Below are 13,917 nucleotides of genomic sequence, written 5' to 3'. Positions count from 1 at the left end.
ATGACTCAGCCGGATCGGCGAAAATTTAGAACCGACTGGAACCACACGGCGTCACCTCGGACCTGGATGCCTCAGAGCTTCTCAAACTCCTAGCTCAATTACCCCCTCACGCCTGATCTTGATGGATTGTGATATCATCCGTTACCTCTAAACTCGATTGACCACCTTTTACCCCCGCCCTCGTAGCCCTCGGGGCTCCCATTCCTCGACTATGGCTACCTTACTCCGACGGCCAGGCAATCTCGCTCGCTATTCAAGGAAAGCCGCGGAATCTACCGGTCGCACGGGGTTGGCTTCCGTGCTTCTGCGACCATCAAGACTCTCATCTCTGGTTTTATCAAGCCGCGCTAGAACCTACTCCACGCAAGGTCCGACACCCCCCAACGACAACGGCCGGAACAACACATCAGATGGCCACAATAATGACCAAACAAAGAAGCCGAAGTGTGTTCTCACTGAAGCTGAATTGAAAATTGTGGATGAATGGCTAGTGGATATGGACGTGGAGCGACGTACCAATGTCCGAAACTACCTCATGAGCAATGGGCTTCCACCGGAAGTCAGGGCGCACATCGATCCCAATCAAGAACCGTCATTAATGGATCGTATTAAGATGACGCGATTCCTGTGGCAAGTCTCGGCTTACCATGCTGATGAGCGTCTAGCTAGACAGGAACAGCTCGCAAAGCGCGGTATCGCAGACTTGCGCACCCCATTCGAAAAACGCAATGATGCAGCCAAAAGCAGCGAAGAATCCAGCCTTCGCTTCAATAAGGACTCCGAGCAACCGCCACAAGGACAGCAATCCAACGCACAACCACCAAACGATCCCAAGCAAGACAAGGATCCTAAGGAGGAAAAGGATACCAAGGAAAAGCAAGATCCTAAGAAGGATCAGCAACAGCAGAAAAAGCAACAGGGTGACAAGAAGGGCAAGGTGCCCCCGAACATGGGCAAGGTCCTTGAGTTCCGCTTCGATCCCGTTTCATTCTTCGTTACCGCTCTCGTCACATACTACGCCTACCGCAGCTTTTTCCCTGGTGAAGGCGGAGGTAGGGAAATCACCTGGCAAGAATTCCGGGCGAACTACCTTGAGAAGGGTCTCGTGGAGAAATTGACCGTCTTGAACCACACCAAGGTTCGGGTTGATCTCAACCGCGAAGCTGCGACTCAAGCCGATTCAAATGGCCAGCCTGCCTCCTATGTCTTCTTTAGTATTGGTTCTGTCGACAGCTTCGAAATGAAGATCGAGGCAGCTCAGTATGAACTCGGTATTCCCTCGCATGAACGTATTCCTGTCGCCTATCACGATGAAACCCCATGGGGTGGCGTTTTGATGTCATTGGCTCCTACTCTTCTCTTCCTTGGTGGTGTCTTCTGGATGTCCCGGCGTGCCGGTGGCGGCGCCGGCGGCCAGAGTGGAATCTTTGGCATCGGAAAGAGCCGTGCCAAGCGCTTCAACCACGAGACTGATATCAAGATCAAGTTCTCCGACGTTGCGGGCATGGACGAAGCCAAGGTTGAGATTATGGAATTTGTTAGCTTCCTCCAGCAACCCGAGCGGTTCGAGAAGCTGGGTGCAAAGATCCCCCGTGGTGCCATCCTTTCAGGTCCCCCTGGTACTGGTAAGACATTGCTTGCTAAGGCCACTGCTGGTGAATCTGGCGTGCCTTTCTACAGTGTCAGTGGTTCCGAATTCGTCGAAATGTTTGTCGGTGTCGGTCCCTCTCGTGTCCGTGATCTCTTCGCCAATGCCCGGAAGAACACCCCTTGCATCATCTTCATTGATGAAATCGATGCCATTGGAAAGTCCCGAGCAAAGTCGAACGTTGGTGGTGGAAACGATGAGCGTGAAAGCACTCTCAACCAGATTCTCACTGAGATGGATGGTTTCAACACCTCTGAGCAAGTTGTTGTCCTGGCGGGTACCAACCGACCGGATGTTCTCGATAAGGCCCTGATGCGTCCTGGACGATTCGACCGACACATCTCTATTGACCGACCTACCATGGACGGTCGTAAGCAGATCTTCCGTGTTTACTTGAAGAAGATTGTGACCGATGAGAACCTGGAGTATATGGAGGGCAGACTCGCCGCTCTAACTCCCGGTTTCGCTGGTGCTGATATCGCCAACTGTGTGAACGAGGCAGCTCTTGTTGGTAAGTTTTTATGCATAACCTCTGCTGTATTTCATCAAAGCTAACAATTTCTCCCTGCAGCTGCCCGTGAAAACGCAGACAAGGTCGTCATGAAACACTTCGAGCAAGCCATTGAACGAGTCATTGGTGGATTGGAGAAGAAGTCCCTTGTCCTCTCTCCCGAGGAGAAGCGGACCGTCGCCTACCACGAGGCTGGCCACGCTATCTGCGGTTGGTACTTCAAGTGGGCTGACCCGCTGCTGAAGGTTTCGATCATTCCTCGCGGACAAGGTGCATTGGGATATGCCCAATACCTCCCGGCTGGCGGTGACACATATCTGATGAACGTCAACCAGATGATGGACCGCATGGCCATGACTCTGGGTGGTCGTGTCAGTGAGGAGCTGCACTTCGACACCGTGACCAGCGGTGCTAGTGATGACTTCAACAAGGTCACTCGCATGGCTACTGCCATGGTGACCAAGTTCGGCATGTCGTCCAAGCTTGGTTACATTTACTACGAGGATGACGCACAGCAACAACTCCACAAGCCCTTCTCCGAGGATACTGCCCGCTCTATTGATTTGGAGGTGCGCCGTATCATCGATGACGCCCACAAGCAGTGTCGCGACCTCCTGACCGAGAAGCGGAAGGAGCTTGGCATTGTTGCCGAGGAACTTCTGTCTAAGGAGGTTCTTGGACGTGACGACCTCATCCGTCTCCTTGGCCCGCGCCCCTACCCCGAGTCTGGTGAGTTCGCCAAGTACTTCGATGGCAAGGGCGGCCAAACTATTGCCCCACCGGACTACCAGGACCCCGAACAAACCTCTGGTAAGGACGGCCGGGACGAGACACCTATCCCTCCTTCATAGATTAGGAGATTGTGTTTCTTTGCATTCCTGCGCTTTGGTTTGGTTTTGGTACAATTTTGGGAGGCATTATATCACTGTAGCCTCTCTTCTTTTTTGTATTTATCGATTGCATATCCCGTTTCTTCTCCTCTCTCACCCTCTCTTGTTGTCTACTCTCATCCACAATACCTTTCTCCCTTTCCTCCCTCGTGCTCAATAAGAAGATCGCTTCCTTTTTTTTTTCTCTCTCTCGTCCTTTTCCCCCTCTTTCCATCTCCGTGTCTAATTGGATATGTACAATTTGTACTGAGTGTATATTAGGGAGTTATTTTGAAACATGTCTTAGATCGGAAGATCATCTCTCTTACACGTAAATATTGTTGACTGACTCATGTAAAACTCACCGAATTACGTTGTATCAGACTAATTGGCTTATAAGTTATCAAAATCTCCTTTGATGGCAGTGACACGTCCGAGACATGCCAACATCTGGCACTTTATCCTCAGCTCCCTTTGAGGTATGTCTCAAATACCCATTCAAGGAAGTTGATTTAATTCCAAAATTCTTCATTGTGAACAAATACTAGTGCTACGGCAGGTTTTAGACGCCATCGCGCCAGCTTAAATGGTTTTAATTCATCGGCTTCTCCCATCTAAAAAATCATCACCGAGATTGAGATCGGTAATGTTGCAGGATATAGAAGAAAGACGCCCTAATGAGTAAAAGGCAGACATATTCTGCCCCCTTCTCTAGATACGGTCTTAGTACGAGTGAAATTCGTAAGGGCTATAGGTATAGATTACTGATTTATTATCAATGAGAAAAGTCGGCCGCTTATGCGGCCTTGTCATGTTTTTTAGATGATTCTCTTTCAGATACTCTTTTTAAGTATATACCTTTAATTTTCTGTCCGGCAAAAACCCGGTTGGCGCTATGGCGTCTAAAACCTGCTATGGTTGTTCATACAAACCCACAAAGAGACTCAAGGCAAAGAGGACAAACAGTCTAGCCATGAAGACGACGTCTATATAAATGAGAGGGTTAAAGACTAATCAAGAACACATTTATGGCACTCAATCTATTAGCAATATAGTTCAATCCCCCAAACCCTACATACAGCTAAGTTCATGCGAGAGCATTACACTCCAAGGGGAAACATCTAGCCCCGGAACGCCAATTAATTCAACATTTTCCTGTCCTCAGGCAATAGTTCATCTGTCAGAGCTTCAGGCTGGGATCCTGATTCGCCGAAGATGCTGCGTATCCCTGCACTTCGAGACGAGAATGGTCGGGATCTACTCAGTGATGACACAAGTTCCGACAAGAGCAGCCCAAAAGTTGAGACAAAATGGACGACCGATGCTATCCGCGCATTCGACCGTGTTTGGTATGATCCAGCGATGAGAAAGCAGCCCAGCTGTTTTCAAACTGGCAGCGGCGAATCAACCAGGACTGCTGTACCTCAAAATAGACAGACCCTGGCCCCAGGCACCTATCCTACTCCACACGGGATGATAACACTGAAGCAGTCTCATCAATACTGGCATACCACTGAACAACCCTATCAGCTTCCACATGATACGATATCCCGATTCTACAGTCCGGACTGTTTGAAAGAAAAGTCCCTCGGCCCGGAGAACTACAAGGATTGAGCGCACCGGATGAAGAAGAACATCGAGCAGTGCGGCGGATTGTGGATCACTGATGTTGATCTTGAAATGTCGACGCACATCAGCTCGAGCACACAAGGCATTCAGTCCAACCTGAATCTTTGGATGATGGTTTTCAGCAACGTGTCACAGCCCATTCGACAAGAACTGTGTGCTCTGGAGGAATTGGATGCATGGGAGACGTGGCAATTTCTGGAGAGAACGTATGGGAGAGACGTTCCCATGAAGATGCGTTCGGTCAAGGGCCTACGTGATATCATAGGTATCAAGTATGACGAGTGTGCGTCATTGAAAGAATACATAGAGAAGATGGTGTTGTGCAGCCGAGCGATTCAATGTAACCGCGGAGAGAAAGATGGTAGCAATGGAGGGAAATACAATGGCCGCGGCAACCATTTCAGAGGAGACGGAGCTAACGAATGGCTATGGTGCCAGCTCATCTTGGTGAATCTTGGTCCGAAGTGGGAGGCTTGGGTCTCTGAGCTGGTGGGGAAATTCAAAGATAAAGAGAGAATGAATGAAGCAATCAGCACTTTCAGAGGACTATTCCCAATCATCGAAGCAGAACAAGCACGTCGCATGCAAGTCGCTCGTTACACGAAGAATTCTGGTGCATGACCATGTTTTTCGAAGTCCTGCCAATATGTATCTCATGTTTTCAGTCTGTTGCAATGAATGATTAGTGCCTGAATACATTAAAAAAAAATAGTGTGCATTGTGTCAAAATCGATAGTTTGAGGTAAAATGCTAAGAAAGTGCAGAAAATCACATGTAAAACACGTCCACCCATATGGTAGAGATCCTCATCATCCTCTTCTTATATATCAACCAACACATTAAGTGCTCTTCTTGCTAGTCTTTTTGGTATTCTTCGCCTTGACAGACAAGCGAGGGATGAACCTGCCAACACGAGCCTGGTAGTCGCTGTACTCGGGGTACTTGCCAGCGGTGATAGCTTCAGTTAGACGCACGCTTCCCTGGAAAATAGCAAGATATCCCAAAGCACCCAGACCGGCCCAGTTGTAGTAAGTCTCGGTGCGGTAGCAGGACCACAGATACATGGTCAACCAAAAGGCCTGCTCGGCAACAAAGTTGGGGTGTCGCGACCAAGACCAGAGGCCACTAACAACAAAGCCTCGCTCAAGATCTTCAGCGGAAAACTGGTCCTTGTAGGGCTCAGGAATGCGCGCATTGGTTTGGTACTCCTTCTTAGCGGACTGGAACTTCCACTGCTGCCCGTCGGCGAAGAATTCAATAATGATGAAGAAAAACGCAGCACGAGAGAAGGCCAAGTCAGGAAGGCCAAAGGCATCGGTTCCCTGGTTGTATGCGGCGACAACAAAAATATAGGTGGGAGCGGTGATGAGAAGGAGCAGCAGCGACTGAGCGAATGCAATGAATCCGAGGTTGAAGATCATGAAAAGAAAGCTATTGTTCACTTTAGAGCGCACAATCTCCCAGCGGTAATCTTCTGAGCCAATCGAGTATCCTCCTTTGCGCCAGTAGTTGAAAGTCAAGCGAACCTATTCCATAATTCGAGTCAGCATAAGTAGAGGCTAGGAAGAAGATCCAACTTACACTCCAGAGAACACTGATGACAGCAATTGTATCCAAAGTCTGGGTCTGGATGCCGGACAAACGAGCCCAGACGGCGAAATGCACATTGTACAGCGCGGGAAGAATGCTCCAAAACCGGTCTATTTGTGAATAGTTCCGGTTGATTTCGGCCGCGATGAAAAGCAAGCCAGCCAAAGCTCCACCGAAAGCAAGCGCAGAGACAAGCGGGTTGGTAGCTAGATAGAGAGCTCGCAAGCTATACACATCGGTACCGGCTGCGCGCAAGCTGTCAGGTAGCCATTGCAACTGCGACAAGTAGGGGAGAACAGTGAGCTCAAACGAGGTATAATCCAAAAGGGACTCCAAACGGGGAAGTGGTAAAGACGCCATTGCTGTGCTATATAGGACCAAAATGCCGCAGGAGAAAAGGAAAACAAAACCGTTTGCTCCGGTGGAGTTGGACGGGTATGTTGGCCTGTAGTTGCCTGATTGGGAATAGCGTGCCTAAAATGGAATAAATGCCTCAGGCACTACATCGCGTCTCAGGCATCCCATCTCTTCGCGTCCGAGTTATCCAGAACAAGATGTGATCGACATCAGGACATTCAAGGCCACCACCACGATGAACTCCATGTGATCTAGATTGGAGCTCATCATGGCTCGCAAAATCCTGTGTGTGGCCGAAAAGCCTGCCATTGCCCGCGCAGTGGCCACTCACTTGTCGGGAGGTGCTTTTCAGACAGTGGGTTATATTTTAAAGAATTCCGATGTATCCAGCTAACATCAAGCATAGCATGCCATTCGTGGGAATCAATATGTGAAAAACTATGAATTTGAGTTCAATTTTGGTGGTGCCTGGGGTAACTGCTCGGTCACCATGACCAGCGTAGTGGGCCATCTGACTGGCCTAGACTTTGACCGCCAGTACAAAGGTTGGATGTCCTGTCCTCCAGGGTCTCTATTCGAGGCTCCTGTGCAAGAGACTGTTGATAAGGTAGGGAATTTCCAGCAGCTGTATTGACCGCATGCTGATGTCTTCACTAGGACAAGCTACCAATTGCGGAGAACATCCGAAACCAAGCCAAGTACTCCAAAGCCCTGTTTATTTGGACGGATTGTGATCGCGAAGGTGAACATATCGGTTCTGAGGTCCGCAATCAGGCAAAAGCAGGAAATGCTCGGATCGAGGTCAAGCGAGCCAAGTTCAGCAACACAGAAAGCGCGTAAGTAATGTTGATTCTTTTTTTGGTGTCTACTCAAACTGATCCAAGGATAGGCATGTTCGCCGGGCTGCTTTAGAACCAGTCAATCTCGACGAATATCAGGCCAGTGCTGTGGCTGCCAGAATCGAGCTGGATCTTCGAATCGGCGCTGCATTCACCCGCCTACAGACTCTACAACTACAAACAGTGGTGGCAGCTTTGAAGGAAAAGGTTATCAGCTATGGTAAGTTATCGGTCATTATATATAATATACATACAAATAAACTAACTCGCAAGTTAGGATCCTGTCAATTTCCTACTTTGGGATTCGTCGTCGACCGATACTTGAGAGTCCAGAATTTCAAACCAGAAACATTTTGGGGCATCAAGGTCATACTCAGCCGTGAAGGCAAGAAGATCAACTTTCTCTGGAAGCGAGTACATTTATTTGACCGAGCAGTCGTGACGATGATGTTAGAGCGATGTTTGGTTGCAAAGCAAGCCAAAGTCACGAAAGTGAACCAGAAACCTAAAAGCAAATGGCGGCCGTTGCCCTTGACTACGGTAGACCTACAGATGATGGGCAGTCGATTTCTTCGTTTAGACAGTCAGACTATCATGAAGGTAGGAAACCAATCTTGTATTGGATGTGGATGATATCTAACAAGCTCAAAGGTAGCAGAAGCACTTTACACCAAGGGATTCATCAGCTATCCCAGAACCGAGACAGATCAGTTTGACAAAGCAATCGATCTAAAGAAACTGATCGAAAAGCAATACCCCGACAGCTCATGGGGTCAGTATGCTCGAGAGTAAGCTTATTGGACATCCCTTTTATATACAAAACTAATGCCTCTCTAGGCTTATTGATGGCAAGTTCAGGACTCCTCGCTCTGGTCGCCACAATGACAAAGCCCATCCACCTATTCATCCTGTCAGCTGGGTTTCACCAAATCAATTGAATGCCAATGAAAAGAAGGTCTATGAATTTGTTGCCCGTCGGTTCCTCGCCTGCTGTTCCGATGACGCAAAAGGCCAGAGCACAGATATTGAAATCCAATATGGCGACGAATCCTTCCACACAAATGGTCTTATCGTGTTGGAGAGAAACTACTTGGATGTATACGTGTACGATAAGTGGGAAAGCAGCCAGCAACTTCCCAACTTTGAACTAGGGGAGCTCTTTGAGCCCACAGAAGCCAATATTTTCGAAGGCAAAACAACAGCTCCGAACTATCTGACTGAGCCCGAGCTCATTGGCCTGATGGATGCCAATGGGATTGGTACAGATGCCACAATGGCAGAGCATATTGCAAAGATCAAAGAACGTGAATACGTCGCCATAAACCAACGAGGCAGCGGCCGCAGCTCAGTGCAGGAATTTATTCCGACCCGCTTAGGTGTTGCCCTTGTGGAAGGGTATGACAATGTTGTCGAGGGCCTCCCTAATAGTGTGTCTCTCAGCAAGCCATTCCTTCGCAAGGAGATGGAATTGAGAATGGTTGAGATCTGCTCGGGCACCAAAACTCGACAGGAGGTCGTTCAGCAAAGTCTGGATATGTACCGAGAAGTCTTCATTCACACACAGAGACGCATCAACATGCTGAAGACTGCTTGTCGCAAGTATCTTGTTGAAGAAACCACGTCATGATTGTCAGTCTCTTACAAAAGGGATCATAGATAATCTTAATGAAATATTCAATTGATTGAGCCTTTCTGTCTCCAACCTTGAAATTAATTGAAATTAATTAATTGAAATTTCAGATATTCAAAAAGAAAGGAACATGAGATGTGAATCTTCGTATGCCCTAGTCCTGATCATTGGACTGATGTCCTTTTCCCTTCTTAACACCCTGATTTCCCACGAATCTGGGAATTCCGTTGGATTTTCCTACGGTGTTGCGATTGTAACCTCGACTCATCTGCTCGGGGGTAGGGCTCTTGCTTAAATCCACATCGGGCGGGTCCAATCCTTCGGGTATATCGCTGGACATGTTCTTCGCCATCAATATATTAAGCCAAGCCAGCTGTCTCGGAATCTGAGGGAAACTTTCAGTATTTTTCATCAAATTCTGGTGTTGTTGACTGACCTCGTCCAATTTGGACTCAATGTCAATCATGCCGGACGTGTATTTGCTTTCCATCACACCAACAATATGCAACAGACAATGTTGGAGGTCGGCCGAGGAGTTTGTGATGGACTCTGCCAGGTGAACGAAAACAGGTCGTACTTGTTCATTTTCTCTTCGAAGCTGTCGGACCTCTAACATCAAGATACGGAATTGTTCTTGCACGGCGCTCATTCGGTTCATATAATCGTATTGCAAATCCTCGACGTTGTGCTTGATGTTACTCGCTATCCCAAAACCCATTGTTTGCATTGTTAGAATAACAAAAACGAGCATAGCCATGATAGTGCAATACGGCGTGTTAGTCTCGACTAGGTGGGGCTGCTGCAGTTGTTGGTGGCTGAGCTGCGTTGCCGAGGTGTTGTTCAGATAGAACGAGGCTGGCATCGCTGTAGCACTCAGGTCTAACATGGGCGTTGTAACTCCTGGGTTGTCGATGTGTAGTGATGCTACCTTGGCCGAGTTTTCCAGGGCCAGCCTGGCATTCTCGTACTGTTGAGCATCAAGTGAAAATTGCAGAAGGAGGTCGTGCTCTGGGATTGCGTCGTGATCGGGGAAAATCAAAGGGTGTATTTTGCGCAAGTTGTGAATGGAATATACAATTTCGAAAGAGCTGACAGTCCGCCAAAAGAACGAGTTGGAAGGGTTGACTCCGGTCAATGGAATCGAATGCCAGAGGCCAATGCTACTGAGGCCGGTAAAAATGGCTCCCAGCACCAGTTGGTCGAACATGTTTGTAGATTTAATATCAGATCAGTGGATTTCAAGAGACTCAAGGGAATCTCCGTCTTTCTCGGTGTCTTGAGAGCTTAAATACATCGCGAAGAAGGCAAGACTGTAACAATGAATAGGCAACTCTTTGTTTCATTCACGGTGTTTCCTATATTCAAACTTGAATAACCATTCATTGTTCGGGCTGGTGATTGTTTGAGAGTTGCATTATGTCCAGCATGATTGTTTCTTTATTTGGTTGATTCTTATATTTAGCTATCTTTTTGAATATCTCCCACTTGTATTCTGCTCTATTCTTACTATGGCAATAGAAAATAGGGCTCGTCTATAGGTATATCAATAGATCTGATCATATTCAACAATGTTGAGTTAAGCCTCATTGTCTAAGCACACACAACAATGAGCTCAAAGAAAATTACTCACCAACACTGACACAAAGACGCTCTAAAAGCATGTCAGATGGAGTTCAAACTGGTTCTCCCGATAATAGGGGCTTTTCCAGAAATACTACAAATCCCTTTAATCGTATTAAACGGATTATGAGATGTAGGGAAACGCTTAGAACAAACAACAAAAGCATTATTATCACACTGATTTCTATGTATACAGTCTAGACAGTGAATCTTCTATCGTACAAGTGAACGTTCTTGATGTTTGATTCCAATATTCATATATAGAATATTGATAATAGTTGACTTGTAACAAACTAAATCAAATTGACCAACAGAGGCATGGGTGGATTTGTCAATGATTTCCTCATGCATTTAGCCATATTCATAATCTGCATTTGCTAGAAGATGAACATGAAATAGGGGAGGACGCAAAGAACTCTTTTCATGTTTATGTCGTAGGTTTCCACCCGTGCAACACTTGTCTAGGATCTTCAGCTTATGCTGTCAACACAATGACCATCAACAGGATCGAGATCACTGCCGGCAAGACTACCAGCGAACCTGAAATTGAATAGTGATTAAGCTCTAGGTTACCTATGTTGATCTAAGGACTCTCTCGGGGTTTTTTGGGATATCGGCTTTGTATCTTCTTTCATAATATTGAGTTACATACACTATACATCATAGCCCCTAGGATTTATTGTATTACCCTACTAGCCCCGTGAAGCCCCCACCTGTCCTGCCGAGGTCAGGGCCTCACGTCCTAAATCAATTACGTGTGATATTGAATGGTTGATCCACTCCATTCGATGGTAAAATGTCTTATGGGCTCGGTGCATATGCGGCAATTTTCAATGGTGACATAGAAAGAAGCAACATCTGCTAAGAGGGAGACTTTAGTCTGCTGCAGTATCTTCATCGTCTCAATCGTCGTCCTCGTCGTAGTCTTCGCCGTCGTCTGCATATTCCTCATCGTCTTCCTCTGCACGGTTGTTCCCTGCATGGTCATCCTCCGCATCGTCGTCGTCATCGCTGTTCTTGTTGTCGTCATCTTCTTCGGCCTCAAACAGGGACTTGTACCACTGAATGGCGGCATCCTTTCTAGCCTGCGTCAATCGACCTGTGGCACTCGTCGGGAGGTGTAGGCCATGCCTGATGAGGTGTTGACGAAGGTTGTTGGTTGCAGAGGTAGGGACCTACATTCAATTAATAGCCAATTCGGAAAGCCTTGGTATAAATGCACTGACATGATTGTGTTTACACCCCGGTACACGACAATAGACCTCGCCATGGTACACAATGATTTCACCAGCAGAGTTCTGTTAACACAGTTAATAAAATTTTCCGCAGTTGATTCTCCTCATATAGACTTACCGTCGTGTAAAGTGGGAGCTGGAGCTCCCGAGCCTCAGTCTTGACGAGATACTCTCTGTACGCGTTGCAGCATCGTAGAAATGCGGGACAGTTATAACTGTCTAGCACAGGATCAGAGACTGACATTTTGAAAGCAGTTTCGGTTTCAGAGTTCTTTCCTAGTAGAAGAGAGGATGAAGAGGAAAGCGATTGCGAGAGGAAAAGTGGTTGAGATGCTCTGAGCAGTGGGCAGCTCCTTCCTTGCCTCAGACGTTTCCCTCTTCGACACCTCTTCTCCCTTCTTCTTCTTCTTCTTCTTCTTCTTCTTCTTCTTCTTCTTCATCCTCTCTCTCTCTTTTCTTTTCTTTATTCGAACCTCTTCCCTCAACCACGTCGACTCTACTCTTCATTATTTGTCTCTCAGCTCTCACGGCGAACATGGGCTTCTTGTTCGCAACACCGGGTGATGTGACGCTTATCGTCATTGAAGAGCCAAGCAAAAACGACGAAAGCAAAAAGAAGACAGCCTTATTTCACGTTGATCGATCAAAACTGATCGCAAGCAATCTATACTTTGAAATAATGTTCTCATCTCGGTGGGAAGAATCCGGAAGTCGCAATCCTACTCTCAGAGGCGATACGATCAAAAGCATGGAAGTGATATTGGGGGAGATTCATGGGGTGGATACCAAGCCAGAGACTGTCTCTGTTGCAGATGTCTGGTACACCATCAAGGCCTGCAACAAGTATCAACTGGATCCCAAAAGGCTGATGGGCTGGTTCGCACAATTTAATTGGATTGATCAGGAAGCAACCCCCCCCCACAAGATGGGAGGATTGGGCTTTCAATCGCCAGCTTTTATTTCCTTGCTATTTCTTTGACCACGCAAAAGTGTTCCAACACGTGTCAAAGAGACTCGTCTACAGCACGCCAGGTCATATCACGGAAATGGCACCTCCAGACTCGGCATCTTTTGAGCCAATGCATATGCCCCCTATCGTCATGCGTAAGTTGAAATCACTCACGGCTCTAAGGCTAAATGGCTCTAACTCGAAAACAGAACAACTGAACGCAGTTAGAAGGCGGCTCAGAACCATTCTTCAAAGATCTCTTTTTGAAGATGTAAACGTGGCTATCGATTATGCTCATTGTGATTGTGTAGCACGAAATATATTTTTCTACATGAGGGAACTGCATCGAATTGGGGTCAGGCCACTGGATGGTGACATCCACAAAAATTGCGTCCGAGACATTCTTGATCGACTGGTGAACTTCGATAATGACACGATCACAAACAGCCATCCAGAATCAGCGCAGATATGTAATTCGTGCTCCCGCTCCTGGAAACGTGTGGTGGAGTATACACGAAGACAGGTTGAAAGCTATTTCGACGGTCTATGTTTGGATTGCATGCAGAATACTCCAGATGAGAATTCTGAGTACTGGGCTCTCGACACCCCAGGATACGTGTATGACAACACTTGCCGCATCAGACACGGCGAGCCCACCTGGTACTTCAGTTTTATGGGGCGTGGTGAAAGAAATCCATACTGTCTGCAATCCTGAATGAATAAGAAGGAAAATTCTCGACTGCATCATGGTACTCATCCCTTACCCTGGGATTTTGCCAAGCGATTTATACCCATTTCTCTTCCTATCAACTTGGTATCCTCTACTTCCTGAGTGCCGCAACCATGCTTATGGCCAGCTCGCCGATCTTTCAATCGGCGGCAGATATCTACAATGCTAGGTACTCTTAAGCCATGAACCGGTGAATACATGTTTGAGGTATTAGCGAGATATTTACCAAATAGGTAATAATCTGACTGCTTGTTTACAAAACATTGGAACTTCTGTATATCTAGCTGTGTCTCTAGACGCTAGCTTACCT

The 13,917-nt window shown here is 47.1% G+C and overlaps 8 protein-coding genes across 8 annotated transcripts; 5 read left to right on the top strand and 3 right to left on the bottom strand.

Annotated features, from left to right (window-relative positions):
- Positions 1-211: 211 nt before the first annotated feature.
- N7487_004509 (ATP-dependent metallopeptidase FtsH/Yme1/Tma family protein) lies at positions 212-3,010 on the top strand (the record flags this gene model as incomplete). Its single annotated transcript, XM_056872256.1, has 2 exons — positions 212-2,159; positions 2,220-3,010. The coding sequence occupies 2 exons, from the start codon at positions 212-214 to the stop codon at positions 3,008-3,010; spliced, it is 2,739 nt and encodes a 912-aa protein (XP_056729976.1).
- A 1,233-nt stretch (positions 3,011-4,243) lies between these two features.
- N7487_004508 (uncharacterized protein) lies at positions 4,244-4,642 on the top strand (the record flags this gene model as incomplete). Its single annotated transcript, XM_056872255.1, has 1 exon — positions 4,244-4,642. One exon carries the CDS (start codon positions 4,244-4,246, stop codon positions 4,640-4,642), a length of 399 nt encoding a protein of 132 aa, XP_056729975.1.
- A 9-nt stretch (positions 4,643-4,651) lies between these two features.
- N7487_004507 (uncharacterized protein) lies at positions 4,652-5,278 on the top strand (the record flags this gene model as incomplete). Its single annotated transcript, XM_056872254.1, has 1 exon — positions 4,652-5,278. The coding sequence occupies one exon, from the start codon at positions 4,652-4,654 to the stop codon at positions 5,276-5,278; it is 627 nt and encodes a 208-aa protein (XP_056729974.1).
- Positions 5,279-5,496: 218 nt separating this feature from the next.
- Positions 5,497-6,607, bottom strand: N7487_004506 (DUF1295 domain protein; the record flags this gene model as incomplete). Its single annotated transcript, XM_056872253.1, has 2 exons — positions 5,497-6,183; positions 6,239-6,607. 2 exons carry the CDS (start codon positions 6,605-6,607, stop codon positions 5,497-5,499), a joined length of 1,056 nt encoding a protein of 351 aa, XP_056729973.1.
- Positions 6,608-6,872: 265 nt separating this feature from the next.
- On the top strand, positions 6,873-9,070 carry N7487_004505 (DNA topoisomerase 3; the record flags this gene model as incomplete). Its single annotated transcript, XM_056872252.1, has 7 exons — positions 6,873-6,959; positions 7,011-7,211; positions 7,262-7,440; positions 7,494-7,663; positions 7,721-8,043; positions 8,095-8,231; positions 8,281-9,070. The coding sequence occupies 7 exons, from the start codon at positions 6,873-6,875 to the stop codon at positions 9,068-9,070; spliced, it is 1,887 nt and encodes a 628-aa protein (XP_056729972.1).
- Positions 9,071-9,227: 157 nt separating this feature from the next.
- N7487_004504 (uncharacterized protein) lies at positions 9,228-10,280 on the bottom strand (the record flags this gene model as incomplete). Its single annotated transcript, XM_056872251.1, has 1 exon — positions 9,228-10,280. The coding sequence occupies one exon, from the start codon at positions 10,278-10,280 to the stop codon at positions 9,228-9,230; it is 1,053 nt and encodes a 350-aa protein (XP_056729971.1).
- A 1,315-nt stretch (positions 10,281-11,595) lies between these two features.
- Positions 11,596-12,172, bottom strand: N7487_004503 (uncharacterized protein; the record flags this gene model as incomplete). Its single annotated transcript, XM_056872250.1, has 3 exons — positions 11,596-11,868; positions 11,920-11,991; positions 12,047-12,172. 3 exons carry the CDS (start codon positions 12,170-12,172, stop codon positions 11,596-11,598), a joined length of 471 nt encoding a protein of 156 aa, XP_056729970.1.
- A 291-nt stretch (positions 12,173-12,463) lies between these two features.
- Positions 12,464-12,907, top strand: N7487_004502 (uncharacterized protein; the record flags this gene model as incomplete). Its single annotated transcript, XM_056872249.1, has 1 exon — positions 12,464-12,907. The coding sequence occupies one exon, from the start codon at positions 12,464-12,466 to the stop codon at positions 12,905-12,907; it is 444 nt and encodes a 147-aa protein (XP_056729969.1).
- Positions 12,908-13,917: the final 1,010 nt, after the last annotated feature.

This window comes from Penicillium crustosum (assembly GCF_028827405.1).
Source record: "Penicillium crustosum strain IBT 35664 chromosome Unknown utg000002l_segment0_segment0, whole genome shotgun sequence".
Lineage (NCBI taxonomy): Eukaryota > Fungi > Ascomycota > Eurotiomycetes > Eurotiales > Aspergillaceae > Penicillium > Penicillium crustosum.
The sequence above is the reverse complement of the archived record's forward strand: the minus strand, read 5'-3'. Positions and strand labels throughout refer to the sequence as shown.